This window comes from Triturus cristatus, chromosome 3_1 (genome assembly GCF_964204655.1).
Source record: "Triturus cristatus chromosome 3_1, aTriCri1.1, whole genome shotgun sequence".
Classification (NCBI taxonomy): domain Eukaryota; kingdom Metazoa; phylum Chordata; class Amphibia; order Caudata; family Salamandridae; genus Triturus; species Triturus cristatus.
The window spans coordinates 965,471,446-965,491,885 of NC_140583.1; the positions used below are offsets into that span (position 1 = coordinate 965,471,446).

The 20,440-nt window shown below is 46.1% G+C and overlaps 1 protein-coding gene across 2 annotated transcripts in view; it reads left to right on the forward strand.

The window, feature by feature from the left end:
* Nucleotides 1-20,440, forward strand: part of ORC4 (origin recognition complex subunit 4) — a 359,395-nt gene that overhangs the window by 53,130 nt on the left and 285,825 nt on the right. For both annotated transcript variants that reach the window (XM_085645614.1, XM_085645615.1), the window contains 2 exons: nt 2,337-2,412; nt 5,640-5,725. In XM_085645614.1, the coding sequence (XP_085501740.1) occupies nt 2,337-2,412; nt 5,640-5,725 (162 nt within the window). The remainder of the gene's footprint in view (nt 1-2,336; nt 2,413-5,639; nt 5,726-20,440) is intronic.

Below are 20,440 nucleotides of genomic sequence, written 5' to 3' on the forward strand. Positions count from 1 at the left end.
CTGAACAGCAGGAGGACTGTCGCCAGGTCCTGGGGCAGTACTCTTCATTGTTCTCCCTTGTCCCGGGTAGGACTCACCTGTGCGTCCATGACGTGGACACAGGAGACAGCCCACCTGTGAAGTCCAAGATCTACCGGATGTCAGACAAGGTGAAGGCCAGCATTCATAGTGAAGTCACTAAGATGCTGGAGCTAGGAGTGGTTGAACCTTCTAGCAGCCCCTGGTCCAGTCCGGTGGTGCTGGTACCAAAAGCTACACCACCGGGTGCCCAACCAGAACTGAGGTTCTGTGTGGACTACCGGGGACTGAATTCAGTGACCAGGACTGATGCTCATCCGATCCCTAGGGCGGATGAATTGATTGACCGGCTGGGAGCTGCCCAATATCTAAGTACCTTTGACCTTACTTCAGGGTACTGGCAGATCTCGTTGACTGATGGAGCAAGGGAAAGGTCAGCCTTCTCCACGCCCAATGGCCACTACCAGTTCTGCGTGATGCCCTTTGGGCTCAAGAACGCACCTGCCACGTTTCAGCGCCTGGTAAACCAGATCCTCACCGGGATGGAGAGTTTCTCTGCTGCTTATCTGGATGACATAGCCGTCTTCAGTAACAGCTGGGAGGATCACTTGCGTCACCTGCAAGCTGTTCTCCAGGCCCTGAGACAAGCTGGATTGACGATCAAGGCCAGCAAGTGCCAGATCGGGCAGGGGTCGGTAGTGTACCTTGGACACTTGGTGGGTAGGGGAACGGTGCAACCCCTCCAGGCGAAGATCGAGGCCATCATGGCCTGGGAACCCCCCAAGACACAGACTGAGGTCCGAGCATTTTTGGGCCTCACGGGTTACTATCGCCGCTTCGTGAAGGGGTACGGTACCATCGTAGCCCCTCTCACGGAGCTCACGTCCAAGAAACAACCTCGACGGGTAGTCTGGACGGAGGCTTGTCAGCAAGCCTTTGAGAAATTGAAGAAAGCCATGTGCGAGGCCCCGGTCTTACGGGCCCCAGACTTTTCCAAGGAGTTCATTGTCCAGACAGATGCATCAGAACATGGCATTGGGGCAGTGTTATCGCAGCTCAACGAAGAGGGTCTGGATCAACCCGTGGTCTTCCTATCCAGGAGACTACTTCCCAGGGAACAGAAGTGGAGTGCAATAGAGCGTGAAGCCTTTGCAGTGGTATGGGCTCTGAAGAAGTTGCGGCCATACCTGTTTGGCTCGCACTTCCTAGTTCAGACCGACCACAGACCCCTTCGTTGGCTGATGCAAATGAAGGGGGAGAATCCCAAGTTGTTGAGGTGGTCTATTTCCCTACAGGGGATGGACTTTCAGGTGGAACATCGGCCTGGAGTGGACCACGCCAATGCAGACGGTCTCTCAAGGTATTTCCGCCTTAGTGATGAGAACTCCCAAGGGGTTGGGTAGCTCTCCCCACTTTCAGCTCGAGCCAAGCTACCACAGTGTGTTCGGGGAGTCCACCACCACCCTGCGGAGTGGGAGTGGGCGTTTCCAACAAATACAAAACGGTTTGCACATCACAATCCATTTCAGAACTAAGTGCTACAGGTATACCCAACTGTGCGAGAGCTCAGCACACAGAATAGAGAAGGAGAGAAGCACATTAGGGAAACAGCTGGAAGACGCATGCACCCTGCCGGAAAGGTTTAAATACTGAACATTTTGTACCCTTCCACATAAGTCTGATTCAGGGCGACCTATCGGTCTTACTGAAAAAGTGAGACTGCATGCTCCAATAAGCACACAAACAGTTTAAATATTTCTTTGGATACCAAAAAGAGAGAGAGTCCCAGATAGGCAGTGACGCAGTGACGGAGAGAGGATTTGACATAGAAATAAGATAGACCGATTTGAAAATGATAGAAAAGTCACTTTCCCAGGTGACATTTTAGAAACTGGGAGCCCTAGCCAATTGCCAACTTTGCCCAAGCCTTGAAACGTCTCTGCTGATCCTCCACAAAAGATGCTATTTCAGATTTGACTATCCAGGCTCTACCCCTTGCTTTGCTGAATGACTATTTTCCTTATTACCAGACTTCTGTGAGTTGCGGGTAGGGAAGGGATGCAAACCCCAGAACACTAGCACCCCTTCAGGCACAGGGAATTAGCAGCCACAAGAAGGCCTGTGTGCTGCCCTGAATTTGTAGCTATAGCTTGTAATGCGAGCTTCTGATTGGTTTTCCAGTTTGCTAATATATATTATCGTGAATTAAGCGGATAAACTACTGAATTGACTTCTCATCCTGCTCGAATGAAGTCAATAAAAAAGAATATCTAATGCAAGTAAGCTAAGGTATGCTTTATTTTTTTTATTCCATTTAGTTATTGAGTGATGCATTGAAGGAACTAGTGGAAATTAAACAAGCACAGGAAAATGTTCTGCAAGTTCACCTTAATGGTAAGTAATTTGATTAATACTATAATATTCTGGGTAATATTTATTGCAATATATTGAAAAATGTTTGGACTTCCTTGCGTATATTGTACCAAAGTATATGATCTTTAAGCAAAACCTATTTTGCGTCACTTTATTCTGCCTAGACCCAGATCTGTTGCTTCAACATGGCGGTTTTCAGACAGTTCACAGTAGCTTTGAGCGGTTCGTGTTTCAATTTCAATATGATCCATGGCTCAACTGTTAAATAGCTCTAAAATCAAAAAGTTACAATTTTGGGGGTTTTCTCCAAAAAGAGCACAATGAAATTCTGCAATTCACATTCCTGCATCTATATAGACTACAATTTAAACAGCTTTCACTTATCAAAATGCATTGTATTTCCACTAAAGACCCATTACCCTTAGAAAGTCCTTCCACTAAAGGTACATGTGATCTAAGCTAGCCATTAAATCATTCCCCAAGCAGCTTAGTGTATTTTACTTGGAAGTCTATTTGGTACTCTTAATATGTCTTTTGTAAGAGGCAGAGCTCATTCAAACTCCTAATTATTAAACTAATTGATATCGCATAAGCAGAGGGTTGTTTGTAGGTGGAAATCTAGGGCATATAGCAGGGTTGTGTCTTCATTAGTTTTGATTTATCTGAGATCGCCTCAAAGTTTTTAACAAAGTTAAAAAGTCTTATACAGCTCTAGTAGCCTCTTATGTACTTGGATGTGGCATCAGAGGCTTATGTAGCAGCTATCCCTAGCGCCATTATGAGTACAATTGTGTGGAGGCAGAAGCAGATACTTCCACATTGGCACATGGTCCTTAAAGTTACGATAATACCAAATTTGAAAAAGAAATGTTAGGAGAAATCCTTATTAAAAGAAGAAGCACAAGCCCCTGTCCTGTTGGGCAAGATACCCATCAGGACATCTTTTTCACATCTATTCATACATCTTGGACCAGGCTATGCTCCTTTGGAAGATGTCCTGTTACACTCTGGTGGTTGCCACCAGAAGTAGAGTTTAAGCTTTGTTCCATGCTAGGCAAAAGTTTCACCCACCATACATACTAATTAAACGGCAAGTGTGGCTGCCATTTTGGATTTCACTGTTTTCTACTAAAGGTGTCAAGAAAATTTGTGGATATCATTTTTACAAAGGGACACTTCATTATATTGTAAATAGCTTCTGAATGAGAAGGTCTGTGTATAAGCTTCTCTATGAAACTTAGTAGAATTCATTGGAGGAAAAACATGCTCCACTCTGCAACCAAAAGAGATAATTGATCGGTGAAAGGCAGCAGTCCTGACATCTTAGTACCTGCCTCACTGAATCACCTAGCCATCAGGCCCAGCAGGTAGACCAATTTAATTTGGACAATCCTGGACAGTAATTTATAATTATTATGCCTAAAGACAGGGACCAGCCGTTCAACTGAAGACTTCAGCTTGCTTGCTTGCTGTGGACTCATGCACCATCCTCCTCTGAGCCAAATATGTTTGCTAGACTTTACTTCAAGTTTTTTTTTCGAGAGGTAGGTAGAGTGATTTATTGTTCATGGCCAGAGTTTCCTCCTCCTAGTCATTGAATAACAACCTCAACCCTGTATTAGTCCAAAATTCAATTTAACTGGGCTCCGTTTAACCTGTCCTCCTTTTGGGAATTCCGTGCTGTTCAAATTGGCTGTTGTAACGGTTTCTTGAAAGAGGGATGTTTTATGGCCCTGTCCCTTACCCCGTTTGCATGATTGCATAGATTGTCAGCCATCCATATGTTGTACATCGATCTATCCTAAATATTCCATTCTTAAATGTATGGTACTCGCTGTGAGCATTGCTTCCAAGTTCAAGTTGGTAAGGGAGCTGCCCGTGAGGACTTCTGGTAGCATCTTATCTATGAACAGGTGTGGTACTTTGAGGTACTTGTTACTGGTGGTGTGTGAAATAATTTCCTTTTTGGTTCAGCTTAGCAGTTAAATTATAGTGCAGACGAGTAAAATTGGGTTTTAAGAGCAACTTGACACTCCTTCTTAGCAACGTATGGTGATCAACCGCTAGTAATTTATTTAAATCAATTAAAAAATATTTGTGAGCTTTGGGTCCTGTGTAAAGGTAAGTTCAGTCCCAGTGGAACTTCAAAATTCTTGGCCTGTTCTCAACTGCCTGAGTGTGTGTCCCACGCTCCATTTCAGAGAGCTGGGACATCAAATGTTTAAGTCTTCCACACCGAAAAGAGCCTTGGAGCAAGTAGTTCTGAGAATGTCTACTTCCTAGACCAGCGATAACAGCTGCTAGTGTCAAATTGTGATATGAATTGCTCATATGTAAAGCACTAAAGCTGCTTCAACAAGGAAGCCTCCTGGTGCTGGCCAGCTCGGGTAAATTCCAGGAATCCTCCTTGCCTGCAAAGAGGTTAAGGTCTTTAGGTTTTTTTTTTTTTAAATAGTGCTTCTGAATTGAGAATTCTAAGATCAACTGGCATAACTTGGTGGCAAGTGTCGAAAAGGAAAAACCACTTATTCCACATTTCGTTGAATTTTGGAACATGAAGAAGGCTCTGATTAGCTGAACGAAGATCTTCTTGTAGGTTGTTTTATGTGGAACCTGTTCCTAAAATAGGCTGGGCCTTTTTTCTGGATTATCCGGAATGTGATAAGCAGAGCTTTCAACTTAATCCACTCTTTGATTGGTAAACCGCGGCGTAGTGTTAGACCTTCTTGTTTGCATGTGAACAGCAATAACTACCCTCCCATTTAGCCAACAGTCTTCTAGTAGTCATTCTGAATAAGACCTGTGAAGAAATAGAGCAAATGGTAAGGTTTCATGAATCTTGTTTACAATGTTGCTCCCCTTGGCAGAGTTCTCTAGACCGGCCCATGCCATGCTTTTCACTTTTGGCCCTTTTGCTTAGTCCTACAGCTGTGAGACGTTGGAAAAGCTCATGACTATAGCTTTACTGACCAATATTACATATTGTGATGTCCCCAAGTTTACTTTGAGAAATGCAGCATTTTCTTCTTTTTTGTTTTAAGTCAGATTTCCTGTATCAAAAACATAACTTTTCAATACTTTACCACTACAGGTAAGCTTAAATACACCTCCTTAAGTTCTTAAAAGTAGCATAGGTTAACTGAGTGTATTAATTTGGAACTGTAGTAAGCTGGGCCAGTATGAAAGCAAAAGTAATGGAACCCTTGACCAACTTTTGATAATTTTACATTTTCCTTTTTATCATTAAGGATTGTTGCAGACCAATGACAAAATAGCTCTCAAGGAAATCACAAGGCAACTCTGTCTGGAAAATGTTGTTGGCGATAAAGTGTTTGTGAGTATATTATGTTTGTAGTTCATGTTTGAGCATAGGGCCTAGCAATCAACAATGTCAGTATAATATAAAACATTGTGGTAAATATGATTTTCGTATTATGTGGGTTTCTTGTTGTACTTTCACCTATTCAAGTTATTGTCCATTTTAAGCCTTCTGCATGATATATAGCTCTTCTCTTTCTCTCTTTCATTTTCCCCAACTCACCTAGGCATAGAAGCAAAACGTCTCCTCTTCACGTGTCAACTAATGTAGCTATTCTTAATAAATTAATGTTTCCATCCACATTAAGGAAAAGTTGTGGCTCCCTTTTCACTGCATTGGCTTTAATTATCTGGTCATTTATCAGGTAACTTGTATTTATTGTGCTTAACTGACAAAAACCCAGGATTTACCTTTAAATCTATCCTCGGAGAGCACTGAAGTGGAATTGGTAATAAATACAAGGGGCCAAATATGTAATTAAAGAACATCCAGTAGTTATGAATGCTGATGATACCGTCATTTTTGTTTCCAAACAGTGTTTCGTCTGTGACCGTTTTGTTGGATGTTGTATCAACATTTGGGTCCCTGTTGCATATAAAGTTTATTTTTGTAACTGTGAAATAAGGTTTTGATTGCTCTCCTGCAATCACATCAGTAACATTTTATTCCTGTCTCAGTCCTTGCTTAAGGAAGTGTGTCCACACCGCGTAGACTGTCACCCTGCTGCTTACCATAAAGAAAAATATTGAACTCCTCCCACTCCAGTTATGCCTTTAAATATCTAACAAGATTCCTTCTAAGTCGACTACCAAAGCAAAACTTCAGATCTGTATCAGAGCCAGGCGCATGGCAGGGAGTATACAGACTCATAGGAATTGGAATGTGAAAGACTAATTGGAGTGATCATAGTGCTGCTAATTATTTAAAGCATTACCTCATCATCGCTTCCTTGTCCCAATTCTTACATCATGAAAGCAGACAGGACCAGCATCAATTGACTACCAAGGCATCTCACCAGAAAGGTTACATGCAGTCACAAAAAAGGAAGGACTGTAGTTCGAAAGTCCACTCGGCTCCAAACTAAAGTGCAAAAGCAAGGTGGCAAGGGCTGGAATTCCCAGACGCAAAATGATCATTCAGGGCACTAACCGAAGTAGGCCCCCTAAACCCCAGATGAGGACCTGCGTGAGTCAACTGGAGAGTCAAAAAAAGCTAATTCCAGCAGAGGCCCAGAAACTCTTCTGGCACATCCAATAACATTAAAAAAGCCCCAAGACCACAGTTACCAGCGCGAAGATAAGAACCAAGACTACCAATTCACCTTGACAGTGCAAGCACGAGCAACCAGCAAAAATGTGAGCAGAGATGAAAGACCACCATCGACCTGACCCCCTTCCCAAATTTGGGAGCGGTATGCAGGGGAGATGTTGTTAGGGACCAAATTAGCAAATGGAGAGTCCAGGAGACAGCTGAAACACAAAGCCATAAAGCAAACCCAAGCTCTTGCCTCCTGGGGAGCAAAGGCCAAATGGTCAAAACAGAACACACTTGCCTGGGCTAGGTACTAAAGGGTAACCAAAGAGTTTAGCCAGAAGCAAGGAACATAGTCACCTGTAAGGGAGCAGAACAGTGTCTTATCCCACAAAGAGGTAAGACTTCTTAGTTGATCAGGCACCCCAGCAAGAAAACCTGAAGAAGGCCACATGGGAAATTGACTCACAGCAATACCAGGATCTTTGAAGCCCATGAAGGAAACCAGCCCAGATTGCGGAATACACAAACTACAGAGTGTACCCACATTGGAGCAAAGACTAAGCCAGTCAAATGCAGGAATCCCTTTACACCTTACATGGTTGTGGATTGTTGGAGAACCAGAAGCAAGGAATGCAAAATTCTATTAAGGACACAGACGATGATTAGACTTTTCTTTCTTCGCTTTTTATTACCAGCGGCCTTTTCAAAGCAACATTTCTTAATAAACTACATTTCCCGCGTTTTGTTCCTGTTATGCTGTACACCGTTACAGTGGTACCGATTGAGCGACTCCCCTGTTTAGGGTTTCGTCACTTCACGTATGTGTGGCAGCATTCCTGTCTCTGTGTATATGTCCTAGGTTCTACATGCCACAGGGGTGCTCGCATATTAGGTTCTTTGTGCCCTAGTATCAGGCCTTCTTGCTCACTCTCTTTCGAGATTGAGTCCTCTGTGTTCCTGGCTTTGCAGGTTATCCCCTCACAGTGGTACCTTTTGGTACGTTTGGCTGCATGCCTACCTACTGAGCTTTTGCTCAATGGTGGCTCTTCTGTCTCTGTCACTAGACTCTGGGTTCAGCCCTGCCACTGTTGTCACATGCCCTAGGGGGTACACATTTGATGTGTGTTTTTTCTTACACACACGGGCATCCTGTTGCGGCTCCTGTTCTTGGCTGGGCAGTCTTCGGACTGTCCCCGGTTTCATTTTGGCATCCACTATGGCAGGGGTCTTCAAACTGTGGGGCGCGACCCCCAGGGGGGGCGTGGAGCGATGCAAAGGGGGCCGCGCATTCCCAAGCACACTTCTGCCGAGGCCCAAGGGATTCAGCCCCCCTCTTGCTCCATCCTGTGTCTCAACCCGGGCTGCTGCAGTGCAACTCGAGCTGCTGGAGGCTCAGCTGGGCAGTGTCTGGAGTCTTATCTCCGGCATGACCGTCCGAGTTTTTCACAGGTCTTTAAAGACCATTTGCATATTTGCATGCCTTTGTGAACCGGTTACAAAGGCTTAGTGTTCCCCCCCCCCCCCCCCCCCCCCCGCTTCCAGTACACCCTGGGTCCTCACTCTGCCTATTCCTTACATTTGTATTTTAGATTTTACTGCTGTAGTGTGAGAATGCATTTAATAAAAAGGAATATAAAGTAGGGTTGCCAAAAGAAAAATGCGAGCCATGTGTTATTTAAAGGGCCTACAAAGACCTTCTCTTGACACCAAATAGACTTCTAAATAAAAAAGTATGTGTTCGAGGCATATGAGCTGCAGATCACACACTGAGGATAAGATCGCCATCTGGTGTTGGGCTCGGATGATTGCAGGTTGTTGTTGTCTTCGGAAGAAGCCTTTGGTCACGAGGTTGGTGACTCCTCCCCTGGACAACAGTGCGCATGGGCATCCACTCCATCGGCAGATTGTTTTTTTCCGCCATTGGGTTCGGATGAACTTTTTCCGCTCCAGCAGAAAACTTCTAGCAATCATTTTAAATACTTAATCTTCATTCCATCGACGTCGAACTCAACTCGGACCGGTTCCGCAAGCGGCTGATGGACAGGACACCCTTCAAAAAATGCCCCCAGTGTGGAGCGAAGTTCCCCCACAGTGACCACCACGAGGTTTGTAACCTCTGCCTTTCGCCGGAACACAACGAGTCCACCTGTCCAGCTTGTTCCGCTTTCCGTTCGAAGAAGACCCTCCGGGACCGAAGAGCTCAACGCCATATTATGGCCAAACCAGCTCCAGAACCGGAGGACATCTTTGCTCAAGATGTTCCCGAAGACGACACCGAAGATCTCGAGATCGTGTCCGAGGTCGACGATTCCGATGACCTCATCACTCCAGGGCAGCGTGTGAGTACCACCCCCCCCCCCTGCCCCTGCCCCATCCAAAAAAGCATTGGTCAAGACTCCGCCAGCTGGGCCCAGTCGCGACCGGAAATCCTCTTCAGAAGCCCCGCCCTCGGGCCCGGCTCCGAAGACATCTAAGCCTGTGGGTGGCTCGGGCTCGAGCAAACCTCACCTGATTGTGCCTTTAACACCCTCGGCACCCAAAAACCCACTGTTGGCACCGAAACAGGCTCCGAGACCGAAATCTCCTTCGGCACAGAAACGTTCCTCGGCACCGAAGTCTCCACCGGCACCGAGACGTTCTTCAACATCGATGCCTGAAAGTCCATCGGCACCGAAAACTCAGTCGGCACCGAAAACTCAGTCGGCACCGAAAACTCAGTCGGCACCGAAAACTCAGTCGGCACCGAAAACTCAGTCGGCTCCGAAAACTCAGTCGGCTCCGAAAAATCCATCGGACCCGAAAAAATCATCGGCGCAGAAAACTGCGTCCCCGCCGAAAAAAGCTCATAAAGACCCGAAGCGGACATCGCAGACACCACCTTCGGAGCCAGATGAACTTTTTCGACCAGATCCTACTCAAAAGCGGATCTACATCAATCCTAACACGGGACATGTGACTGCCATCCCATATAAAAAGCGGAAGCTGGATACTACACCTCCCCCAGCTCCCATACGGAAAAAGGACTGTGCTACTTCACCACTTCGTCCTTCCTCTCCTGTTTTACCTCCTAACCCGTCCCCCCCCTCCTCCTCCTGATTCTCCTTTACCTTTACCTTTACCATCTCCCTATCATTCACCTCCTCCACAAGATGATAATGATGACTTAGGGGGAGGGGCGGACCCTGATTTATTTAATGATCCTGTTGATCCAAACGACCCTTTTACGTTCCCAGACCCAGCACCCATGGATGACTGGTCTTATCCTATACCTGACATGCCTGACCCCACTACCTACCCCTCCAAGCCCTCCCCTCCTGATGACCACCTAGGGTTCGGCCAACTTATAAATAGGGCAGCAACATTCCACGGCGTCACAATGCACACAGACGCCCTTGAAGAGGACTTTCTCCTTGATACCTTTGAGCAGTCACAAAAGACTGTGCACATACTGCCCATGATCAAAGGGGTTATAAAGCATGCTACTGAAGTCTTTAAGGACCCTGTTCGAGCTAGGGTTCTCAACCCACGCATCGAAAAAAAGTACCGACCAGCCCCGCAAGACCCTGCATACATTAAGGCCCAGCTCCCTTTAGACTCCTTAGTCGTATCAAATGCCAGGAAGCGCGCGAACTCACAGACAACTGGAGAAACGCCTCCCCCAGACAAAGAGTCTAAGCTTTTAGAAGCCTCAGGCAAACGGGTCGCCGCGCAGGCGGCTAACCATTGGCGTATTGCGAATACCCAGGCCCTGTTAGCCAGGTATGATAGAGCGCATTATGACCAACTTGAGGACCTTATGCAACATCTGCCTGAACCCTTTAAGTCCCAGGCCTCTGACCTCATCCAAGAAGGCAAATTAATATCTAATGCCTCCATTAAATGCGCCTTAGATGCAGCAGACACTGCTTCTAGAGCGGTCAATACTAGCGTCTTACTCAGACGACATGCCTGGCTCCGTATTTCCGGTTTTAAACCGGAGGTTCAAACCGCAATTCTAGCTCAACCTTTCAACCAAGAGCAGCTATTTGGCCCTGCAGTGGATACTGCATTAGAAAAAATGAAAAAGGATAATGAAACTGCCAAGTCTATGGGAGCACTGCAGTCTCCTCAAAACCGGGGTTCCTTTCGTCGCTCCTTTTATAGAGGAGGCTCCAAAAACACATCAACTGAGACCACGTCCACCTTTAAAAATTCTGGACAAACATCCCCTAACAGAGGTTATTTCCGGGGAGGTTATAGGGGAAACAATAACAAAGGTCGAGGACGGGGCAACAACAACAACACCCGCACCTCACCAGCCACCAAACAGTGACTTGCCACCACTCCCCCCAGACCATTCCACTCCGGTCGGGGGGCGACTCCAACAATTCCTACCTGTCTGGACTTCCATCACCACAGACAGGTGGGTAAGACAAATTATCCAGTCTGGCTACTGCCTCGAACTCATACAATCCCCCCCAAACATACCGCCCAAACAACGTCCAATGTCCTCGCATCATCTCTCTCTCCTCAAACAAGAAGTTCAATCCCTGTTACAAAAACATGCGATAGAACCAGTCCCCCTTCAACATCAGGGAAAAGGGGTATATTCTCTATACTTCCTCATTCCCAAAAAGGACAAAACACTAAGGCCCATACTGGATCTCAGACTACTAAACCAGTATATACATTCGGATCATTTTCACATGACCACTCTCCAACAAGTCCTCCCACTTTTACAACAGGGAGACTTCCTCGCCACATTGGACCTCAAGGACGCATACTTTCACATCCCTATGCATCCCGCTCACAGAAAATATCTACGATTTGTGGTAGATGGGCAACACTATCAATTTACAGTTCTCCCATTCGGAGTAACAACAGCACCCAGAGTGTTCACCAAGTGCCTAGCAGTCGTGGCAGCGCATCTCAGAAGACAACAGATCCATGTCTTCCCCTATCTGGACGATTGGCTCATAAAAGCCAATACATACCAAAAATGCGTTCTCCACACTCATCGCACGATTCAAACTCTCCACGATTTGGGATTCACTATCAACTACCCCAAATCCCACCTACAACCTTCCCACTTACATCAGTATCTAGGAGCAACCATAGATACATCCAAAGCCATTGCCTATCCCAGTACTGCCAGGATAGCCAGTATACAAAATCTCATCTCTCACTTTCAAACTCATCCATCTCTTCCAGCAAGGGTGTTCATGCAGCTCCTAGGCATGATGGCGTCATGCATCTCCATAGTCCCACACGCACGACTTCAAATGCGTCCCTTACAGGAATGCTTAGCACAACAGTGGAACCAAGCTCACGGACAACTTACCGATCTGGTGTTGGTGGACAGTCGCTCACTTCGCTCACTGAAATGGTGGAACACCATCAACCTGTCCAAAGGGAGACCGTTCTTAGAGCCTCTTCCACAAGTTGTGCTAACTACAGACGCATCTCTCACGGGGTGGGGAGCCCACCTCCTTCACCATACCACTCAGGGCAGATGGACCAGTCAACAAAAACTGCTCCACATCAACCACCTGGAACTCTTAGCAGTGTTCCTAGCACTAAAATCCTTTCAAATTCACCTAAAGAACAAAACTGTCCTCATACGCACAGACAACATGACGACAATGTATTATATACAGAAACAGGGAGGGACACACTCTCTCCAACTGTCCCAACTGGCACAGCAAATCTGGAGATGGGCAATTCCCCAAAACATCTACCTGTTAGCAGAACATCTCCCAGGGATCCACAATCAAGTGGCCGACCTCCTAAGTCGCCACACACAACAGATCCACGAATGGGAACTACACCCCAAGGTTCTACTCCCCTTTTTCCAAAAGTGGGGACAACCAGACATAGACCTGTTCGCCACTCCCGAAAACACAAAATGCCCAACCTTCGCCGCCAGGTTTCTATACCCACAGTCGAAAGGCAATGCCCTATGGATGAACTGGTCAGGCAGATTTGCGTACGCCTTTCCGCCTCTCCCACTAGTTCCATTTGTGGTACGCAAACTGAAACAACAGTCACTAACACTAATACTAGTGGCTCCCACTTGGGCACGTCAACCGTGGTTCACCACACTTCTGGAACTATCTTTAGTTCCACATCAAAAGCTACGCCTCTCCCCGGATCTGTTAACCCAGAACCATGGAGAAATCAGACACCCAGATCCTCAAACACTGAACCTAGCGATCTGGCTCCTGAGGTCCTAGAGTTCGGTTACCTCAATCTCCCTCCAGACTGTATGAATATCATAAAAGAAGCCAGACGCCCTACTACTAGAGCGTGTTATGCCGCTAAATGGAAACGATTTGCCATCTACTGCGCTAATAATGACATACATCCATTGGATGCTTCCATCCAAAACATCATTTGCTATCTACTACACTTGCAAAGATGCAATCTAGCGTATTCCTCTATACGTTTACACCTAGCAGCCTTGGCAGCCTACTTGCAAAATAGGCAACACCTGTCCCTTTTTAAGGTACCAGCCATCAAAGCGTTTATGGAAGGTCTCAAAAGAATTCTTCCCCCAAGATTGCCACCTGCACCAGTGTGGAATCTCAATGTGGTTCTAACAAGACTCATGGGTCCCCCATTTGAACCTATGCACAAATGTGAATTGCAATTCCTAACATGGAAGGTAGCCTTCCTTATCGCAATCACTTCCCTGCGCAGAGTAAGTGAAATACAAGCCCTTACACTTGAGGAACCTTTCTTACAACTACACCGTAACAAAGTGGTTCTTAGGACAAACCCTAAATTTCTTCCAAAAGTGATTTCCCCTTTCCACCTTAACCAATCAGTAGAACTACCGGTCTTTTTCCCAAATCCAGACTCGGTAGCTGAAAGGGCCCTACATACCTTAGATGTCAAAAGAGCCTTGCTTTATTACATCGACAGGACAAAACCTTTTCGAAAGACAAAACAACTCTTTGTTGCTTTCGCGCCACCACACAAAGGCAACCCGATCTCCAAATCAGGAATAGCCCGGTGGATAGTTAAATGCATCCAAATATGCTACCTCAAGGCTAAACGTACACTTACAGTTCCCCCTAGGGCGCACTCCACGCGTAAAATAGGGGCTTCTATGGCCTTCTTAGGCAATATTCCCTTAGAAGACATTTGCAAGGCAGCCACATGGTCTACCACGCATACCTTCACTAAACACTATTGTGTTGACGTGCAGGCCAAACAACAGGCCTCCGTGGGCCAGGCTGTCCTAAAAACTTTATTTCAAGCTGCTGCAACGGATACAGGCGACCACCGCTAAGGGGAGCACTGCTGTATAATCTATCCTCAGTGTGTGATCTGCAGCTCATATGCCTCGAACGGAATATGCTACTTACCAGTATGCATCTGTTCTTGGCATGTAGAGCTGCAGAGTCACACACGCCCGCCCGCCTCCCCGGGACCTGTATCTGTTCCAGCATCCGTCTTACTTAGACATTACACATGGACATCCTTTCTTTCTTTTCTATATACTCCATCTTTTCCCATCATGGCGAAAAACAATCTGCCGATGGAGTGGATGCCCATGCGCACTGTTGTCCAGGGGAGGAGTCACCAACCTCGTGACCAAAGGCTTCTTCCGAAGACAACAACAACCTGCAATCATCCGAGCCCAACACCAGATGGCGATCTTATCCTCAGTGTGTGACTCTGCAGCTCTACATGCCAAGAACAGATGCATACTGGTAAGTAGCATATTCCATTCATTCGTTGTGTGACTTTTCTGTCTTTGTTCTCTTTAATTATCAGTAATGGATCATTGCGGCAGCCCTAGAACACAATTAAAAGGGCTTTCTATTTATATTTGCTGTTCCAAGTATGCACAGATACGTGCTTAAAATACTGTTTTAGGTGATTGCTTATTTTTGTACCAACTGGGCCATCAAAATAATCTGCTGGCTACCCTAACCATAGGACTGGAAGTTTGTTGCAGGATCAGCACATTATTTATTTCCTCCACCCTTGATCCCAGATTGATGCCATAATAGCAATAGTTTAACTTCGATCTTAAACCCTACGCTGCCTCCAATAACATGCTGAGTTACTTAAAGTGCCTGGGAATAAACCCTGCATTCAGACAACTCACTCATCATTCTCGCCCTTCTCTTTCAGGCTCACCCTGCACTCACAGCATTCACAATGCACTCACACTGATTACCATGCACTCACACCATTCACCTGCTCACCCTGCACTCACAGTGATCACTTTGCACTCACAATGCACTTGCGCTGTTCACCCTATACCTCACCCTGCAGTCACACAAGCACACTGCTCACCCTGCACTCATGTGACACTTCACTCACCTGTCCCCCTCACTGCTCAATATGCAACTCACTCAGACAAGCCCATCAGTAATCATACATTCGTTTGTCCCATTCTGAACTTGCATCCTCACTCAAATTCGTACTGCCACCTCACTCACCCTGCAGTCACTCCTCTCACCCTACTGTTGCATCTCTCACCGTGCACTCACATGGGCACTCTTGTCACCCACACAGTGCAGAGGGTTAATGTGCCTGCTACAAAGAATATGTACCAATGCCGATCACAGAAATGAGTGTGACTAAAGTATGAGTAGCACTATAAAAAATGAAATGTTTGTCAGAAAGCTGCTATAGAGAGATGAAGTGCATTGTTGGTGAGTGGTAGTGAGGGAATTCATGGAGAAGAAGGAAACGGGGGTGAGGCACCAAAAAAGACTGTTGCACGGTGTGTAACCAGTGTTAGGGCCAGCCGTGGCCAGAGACGTTTTAATGCATGGGCAAAGTGGGCTCTGGCCCAGGGCCCCAGCCTATCAGGGGGCCCCCTCAGAGTCAGCTCCATTCTCAAGAGTTTTGTCCTAATGACCTTGAATATTTCTTAAACAGTTTGTTTTAAATACTGTTTTCCTTTAATGTATTTTTTATGTACCTGATGTATGAGAGTCTAGTACAGCCATTTTGCAGAGAAATGTTGTGTTTATGTTTCATGCAATATACATAAAAAAGTTTCTTCAATCAAAACAAGGCATAACATATAAGAAATGGGAGGGCGTCACAGAGATTATTTGCAGTAATATTGGTGAGCTGCTGCTGTGTTACGATATTGAAAACACACATAACTATCCCTGAATATTAAATGTAAACACATTTAGGGCCTTATTTATGAGAAGTGATGCATCGTATTTCTGACGTGTCTGTAGGCGCAGAACTGATGCATTGCTGGGGTGTGTCTGAAAATAGACACAACTCCAGCAATGTGTCTTTTCACATGGGGCAAGCCCCATGTGAAAGGGCCTGCATCAGTCCTAAGCCTGCTGTGAGGCAGTTGTTAGATATTGATGCAATGGCGTCCTAGAAGTGGCGCACTGAGTTCTCATAGATTTCAATGCGCCACTTCTACAAGGCTTTTTGCGGGGGAACACCCACCCTGCATACATTATGCCTGGCGCAGGTATAATGTGATGCAGGGGTTTACAAAGTGACGCATCTGCCTAGATGCGTCACTTTGAAAATAGGGCACAACATGGCACATTTTTTACACTGCTGGTGCGTCACAAAAAGTGGCACACCAGCGGCATAAAAGTGAAGCAAGGCCTCATAAATAAGGCCCTTAGAATTTGGACGAGTGTTCCTTTGCACTGTCAGGTACCTAATGAAATGAAATAGTGTATTTAATAAAGCGCGCAGCTACCCAGACTAGAGTGTCCTGGCATGTGGCATGTGACAGCGGGAGGAAAACGTGCGTAAAAGACCCATCAGTTATTAAAAAGCCAGTGTTTTAAGTTCTTCCTGAAAGAGAGTGGGTTTGTGGTTAGTCTCAGGGACTCAAAAAGGCTATTCCACAATTTTGCGCCTATAAAGCCGAGGGATATGCCTCCAGTGCGGCACAGCATATTTTAGGCATGATGGCCAGGTTGGCATTGGAAGATCTTTGGGGTCTAGATGTTGTGTAGCGATTAACACGCTTATTTAGGTAGCCAGCTTCTAAGCCATGGAAAGCTTTAAAGAAGATGGTCATCGCTTTGAAGTCAATCCGTTCTTTTATGCGGAGCCAGTGTAGAGACTTAAGAATGAGGGTCATACTAGATCTGGGTTTAGGTCTCAGGATGGCTCTGGCCACCGCGTTTTGTACCACTTGTAGGTGCTGGATAAGGGATTTGGTAAGACCGAGGTACAAGCTGTTGACATAGTCAAGCTTTGATGTCACCAGAGCCTGCACCACGATCTTTCTGCTCTCAAGCGGTAACAGTGGCAGGAATGTTTTTAGCATCGAGAGTATGCAAAAACAAGCGCCAGTTAGATTTTAGATTTGAAAGCGCATGGAGAGTGTCTTGTCTATGACAATTCCTAAGTTTTTTTACTTTCTCCTTTTCCGTGGGCGGGGGCTGCAGAACTTTTGGCCACCAAGAGCTCCAAGCAGGCGTTTCTGGATTACCAAAGAAAACAACTTCAGTTTTGTCAGGATTGCACTTCAGCTGATTAATCTTAAGCCAGTTAAAAACCTTTATGAGGCAAGACCTAATCATTGCCCCATCAAAGTCGGTTCCTTTTTCACACGTAAAAATCAGCTGAGTGTCATCAGCATAGGAAACAACTTTGGCGCCCTCTTCCTCTACCAGAAATGCAAGGGGGGATAGATAGATATGAAAAAGGGTAGGACTGAGAATGGAGCCCTGAGGGACACCTACATTCATGGCAGGAACCGAGGATGAGAAAGGGGGAGCCAGATGCCCTGAGATCTATTTGTCAAGAAGGATGACATCCATGTTAAGGAGGTCACCCCCAGGCCGATGTTAGCAAGTCTCTCCAGGAGCCTCTCATGTGGGACCGTATCGAAGGCCGCCAACAGATCGAGCAGTATCAGAACAGCCTTTCCTCCCTGGTCCAGCTTACCCTTCAGAAATTCAGTCACTTCCAGCAGAGCGGACTCAGTACTGTAGTTAGCCCTAAAACCAGACTGGGACCCATGAAGGAGCTTCCCATCTTCAATGTGTTTTTGAAGGGCCTTGTTTACATGCTTCTCTAATACTTTGGAGAGGGCCGGAAGAAGGGAGATTGACCTGTAGCTGGCAGGGTCCGTCGGTTTGGCGTTAGCCTTTTTTATCAGTGGAAGAATCTTAGCATTCTTCCATAATTTTGGCGTGTTGCCTGAGGAGAGGGAAGCATTAAAGAGCTGGTTTACCATGAGGTTTATGGTGGGAGCTAATAGACCCAGGATATTTGCTGGACATGGGTCGGTAGGAGAGCCAGACTTAATGCTTTGGAGAAAGGTCAGAGACTCGTCAAGCTGAAACTCAGGGAAAGCTAGTAAAGATGGAGGATCCAAGAGGTGAAATTTGCTATTAGAACTACGGTAGAAGGTCAGTTCTTCCTCTGAGATGTTAGTGAAGGCTTGTTGGATAACAGAGGTCTTTATGTGGAAGAATTGACCTAGTAGCTTAGACCAATCTTACGTGCATGGCCCTTCCTTTGTGCCGGCTTTCGGGGTGGTAAAGGATTTAAGTATGCTAAAGATTTCCTTACTCTTATTTTGCGGTACAAAAGGGGGTGGTGATGGACGGAGCATCAGAACCAATCAAACTGGGGTGGTGTAGTGGGCAAAAGAACGATGGATTTAACCCAGATCTCTTGACTGGGGGAGAATGTATGCATTGTCAGCATTCCATCCATCATTTGTTTGTTGTAACGTTACTCTTATTTTGGGCATTTTCTATCTTGGTTTGAAAGACGTTTTTCTTGGCTGCCTTCACGAGAATGTAATGAGCTTTTAAGGTGTCTTTATACACCTTCCTGTCCTCAGGTAGATAGGATTTACGCCATTTCCATTCCATTTTTCTACAATTTCTTTTGCTAGATCTGAGGGAATAGTTAAACCATGGAGCTGGTGGGGCCGACCTCTTTGAAGAGCAGGAAACAACCGGTACCGCTCCATCAATGTTGGTTCAGAGCCATGTATCTATTGAGAGGGCGTCCGAGTTGGGGCAGCCAGACAGCTCCGGTGAGGAACGACCGAGGGCGTCTTCTAACATCGGGATGGATATTTTATTGAGCGTCCTATAATTAGAGACCCTCTGCCCTGCGTTAGCCCGAGGGGCTGTGGCAGAGTTGGGCATGACAAATTTTAATAGGAGGTGGTCAGACCATGTAATGGGAAGAGGTAGGGTTACTGGTATGCCAAAGTTGTGAACGATTTGGCCTAGGGTATGGCCCTTCTCATGGATGGCCGAAGAAATAGATGTAAACATGTTGCAGGCTTGCAGCGTCTCCAGCAAGGAAATTGTTTGAGGGTCTTTTCCATTGTCCATATGTATAGTGAAATCTCCCTGAATAAGGCAGTTGTTTTATTTTAAGGCCAGGGAGGTGGTGGCTGTATTAGGCATAGTAAGACAATTTCCAATTACACTGGGAGGTCTGTAAATCAGAAAACCAGCTATGCTATGATGGGGGGATATGGTACAGCGGAAGCCTAAGGACCCTGCACCCTCGATGTTTTACATCGGGATGGGAGAGCAGTCTAGTTTTTTATTGTAAATTATGGCGACCCCGCCCCCCTTCCCACTCGGTCGGTCCCTCCTAAGGATTTTATAACCCGTAGGGATGGCCTAGGTCATAGTAGGGTTGGAGGCTACAGACAGCTAGGTCTCAGTGAGAAATAAAAGATCAGGCTGTTCGTCTAAAAGTAGGACAAAAATGTGTGGTTCATGTTTTTGCATAGAGCATCAATTTAAAAGGGTGGCCTTTAAGTCCTCTGTTTTCTTATTGTTTTTACGCTTGTTGTTGCTTGGGAGGATCTTGGGTGCGAGTTTCCTGGGCTGGAGGAGAGACCAGTTGCACTTATTGCATCGAAAGTCTACCTCCAAACTCAGATCAGCCGCTGTACACTGACATAATGGTAGCTGCCTAGAGCTAAGCAGTTTTTCCCTATTGTAATATAGTGGTAGAAAATCATCGGAAGGGAGCTGCACACGTCCTCTGCGCGCGTCCGTTTGCATCGGGAATATATATGATGCAAACTGGATCGCTAACGCAGCTGAGGAAGCGGAAACTGCGTGGGCGGAAGTGAGGAGCCCGATAGTAGCCCCAGCCCTCCACACAATCGGTGTATCAGCCGCAGCGGACCAGGACTGGAGGAAAATCGAGATGCGAATGTGAGCAGCTAAGGAGGTGTAGGCAAGCAGAATCAAGTAAAGTGCAAGTTCTCGTAGGTAGGAGCATATTGTTAAAAAGCACAGAGTAATTCAGCCGTACATATACAATTTCAAAAGTATTAAAAACCTAGTAGCAGGGCAGGAATCACTGAATCCTACCGCTGTCACCTGCGCGTGTCCATTTACATCGGGAATATATAGGCTAATGCCTATGATGCAAACTGGATCGCTAACGCAACTGTGGAAGCAGAAACTGCGTGGGAAACAGGGGCTCAAATTGGATCATTAATTCAAAGCTGTTCTGAACAGGGGCCCCCAAAATATGTTTGGCCCA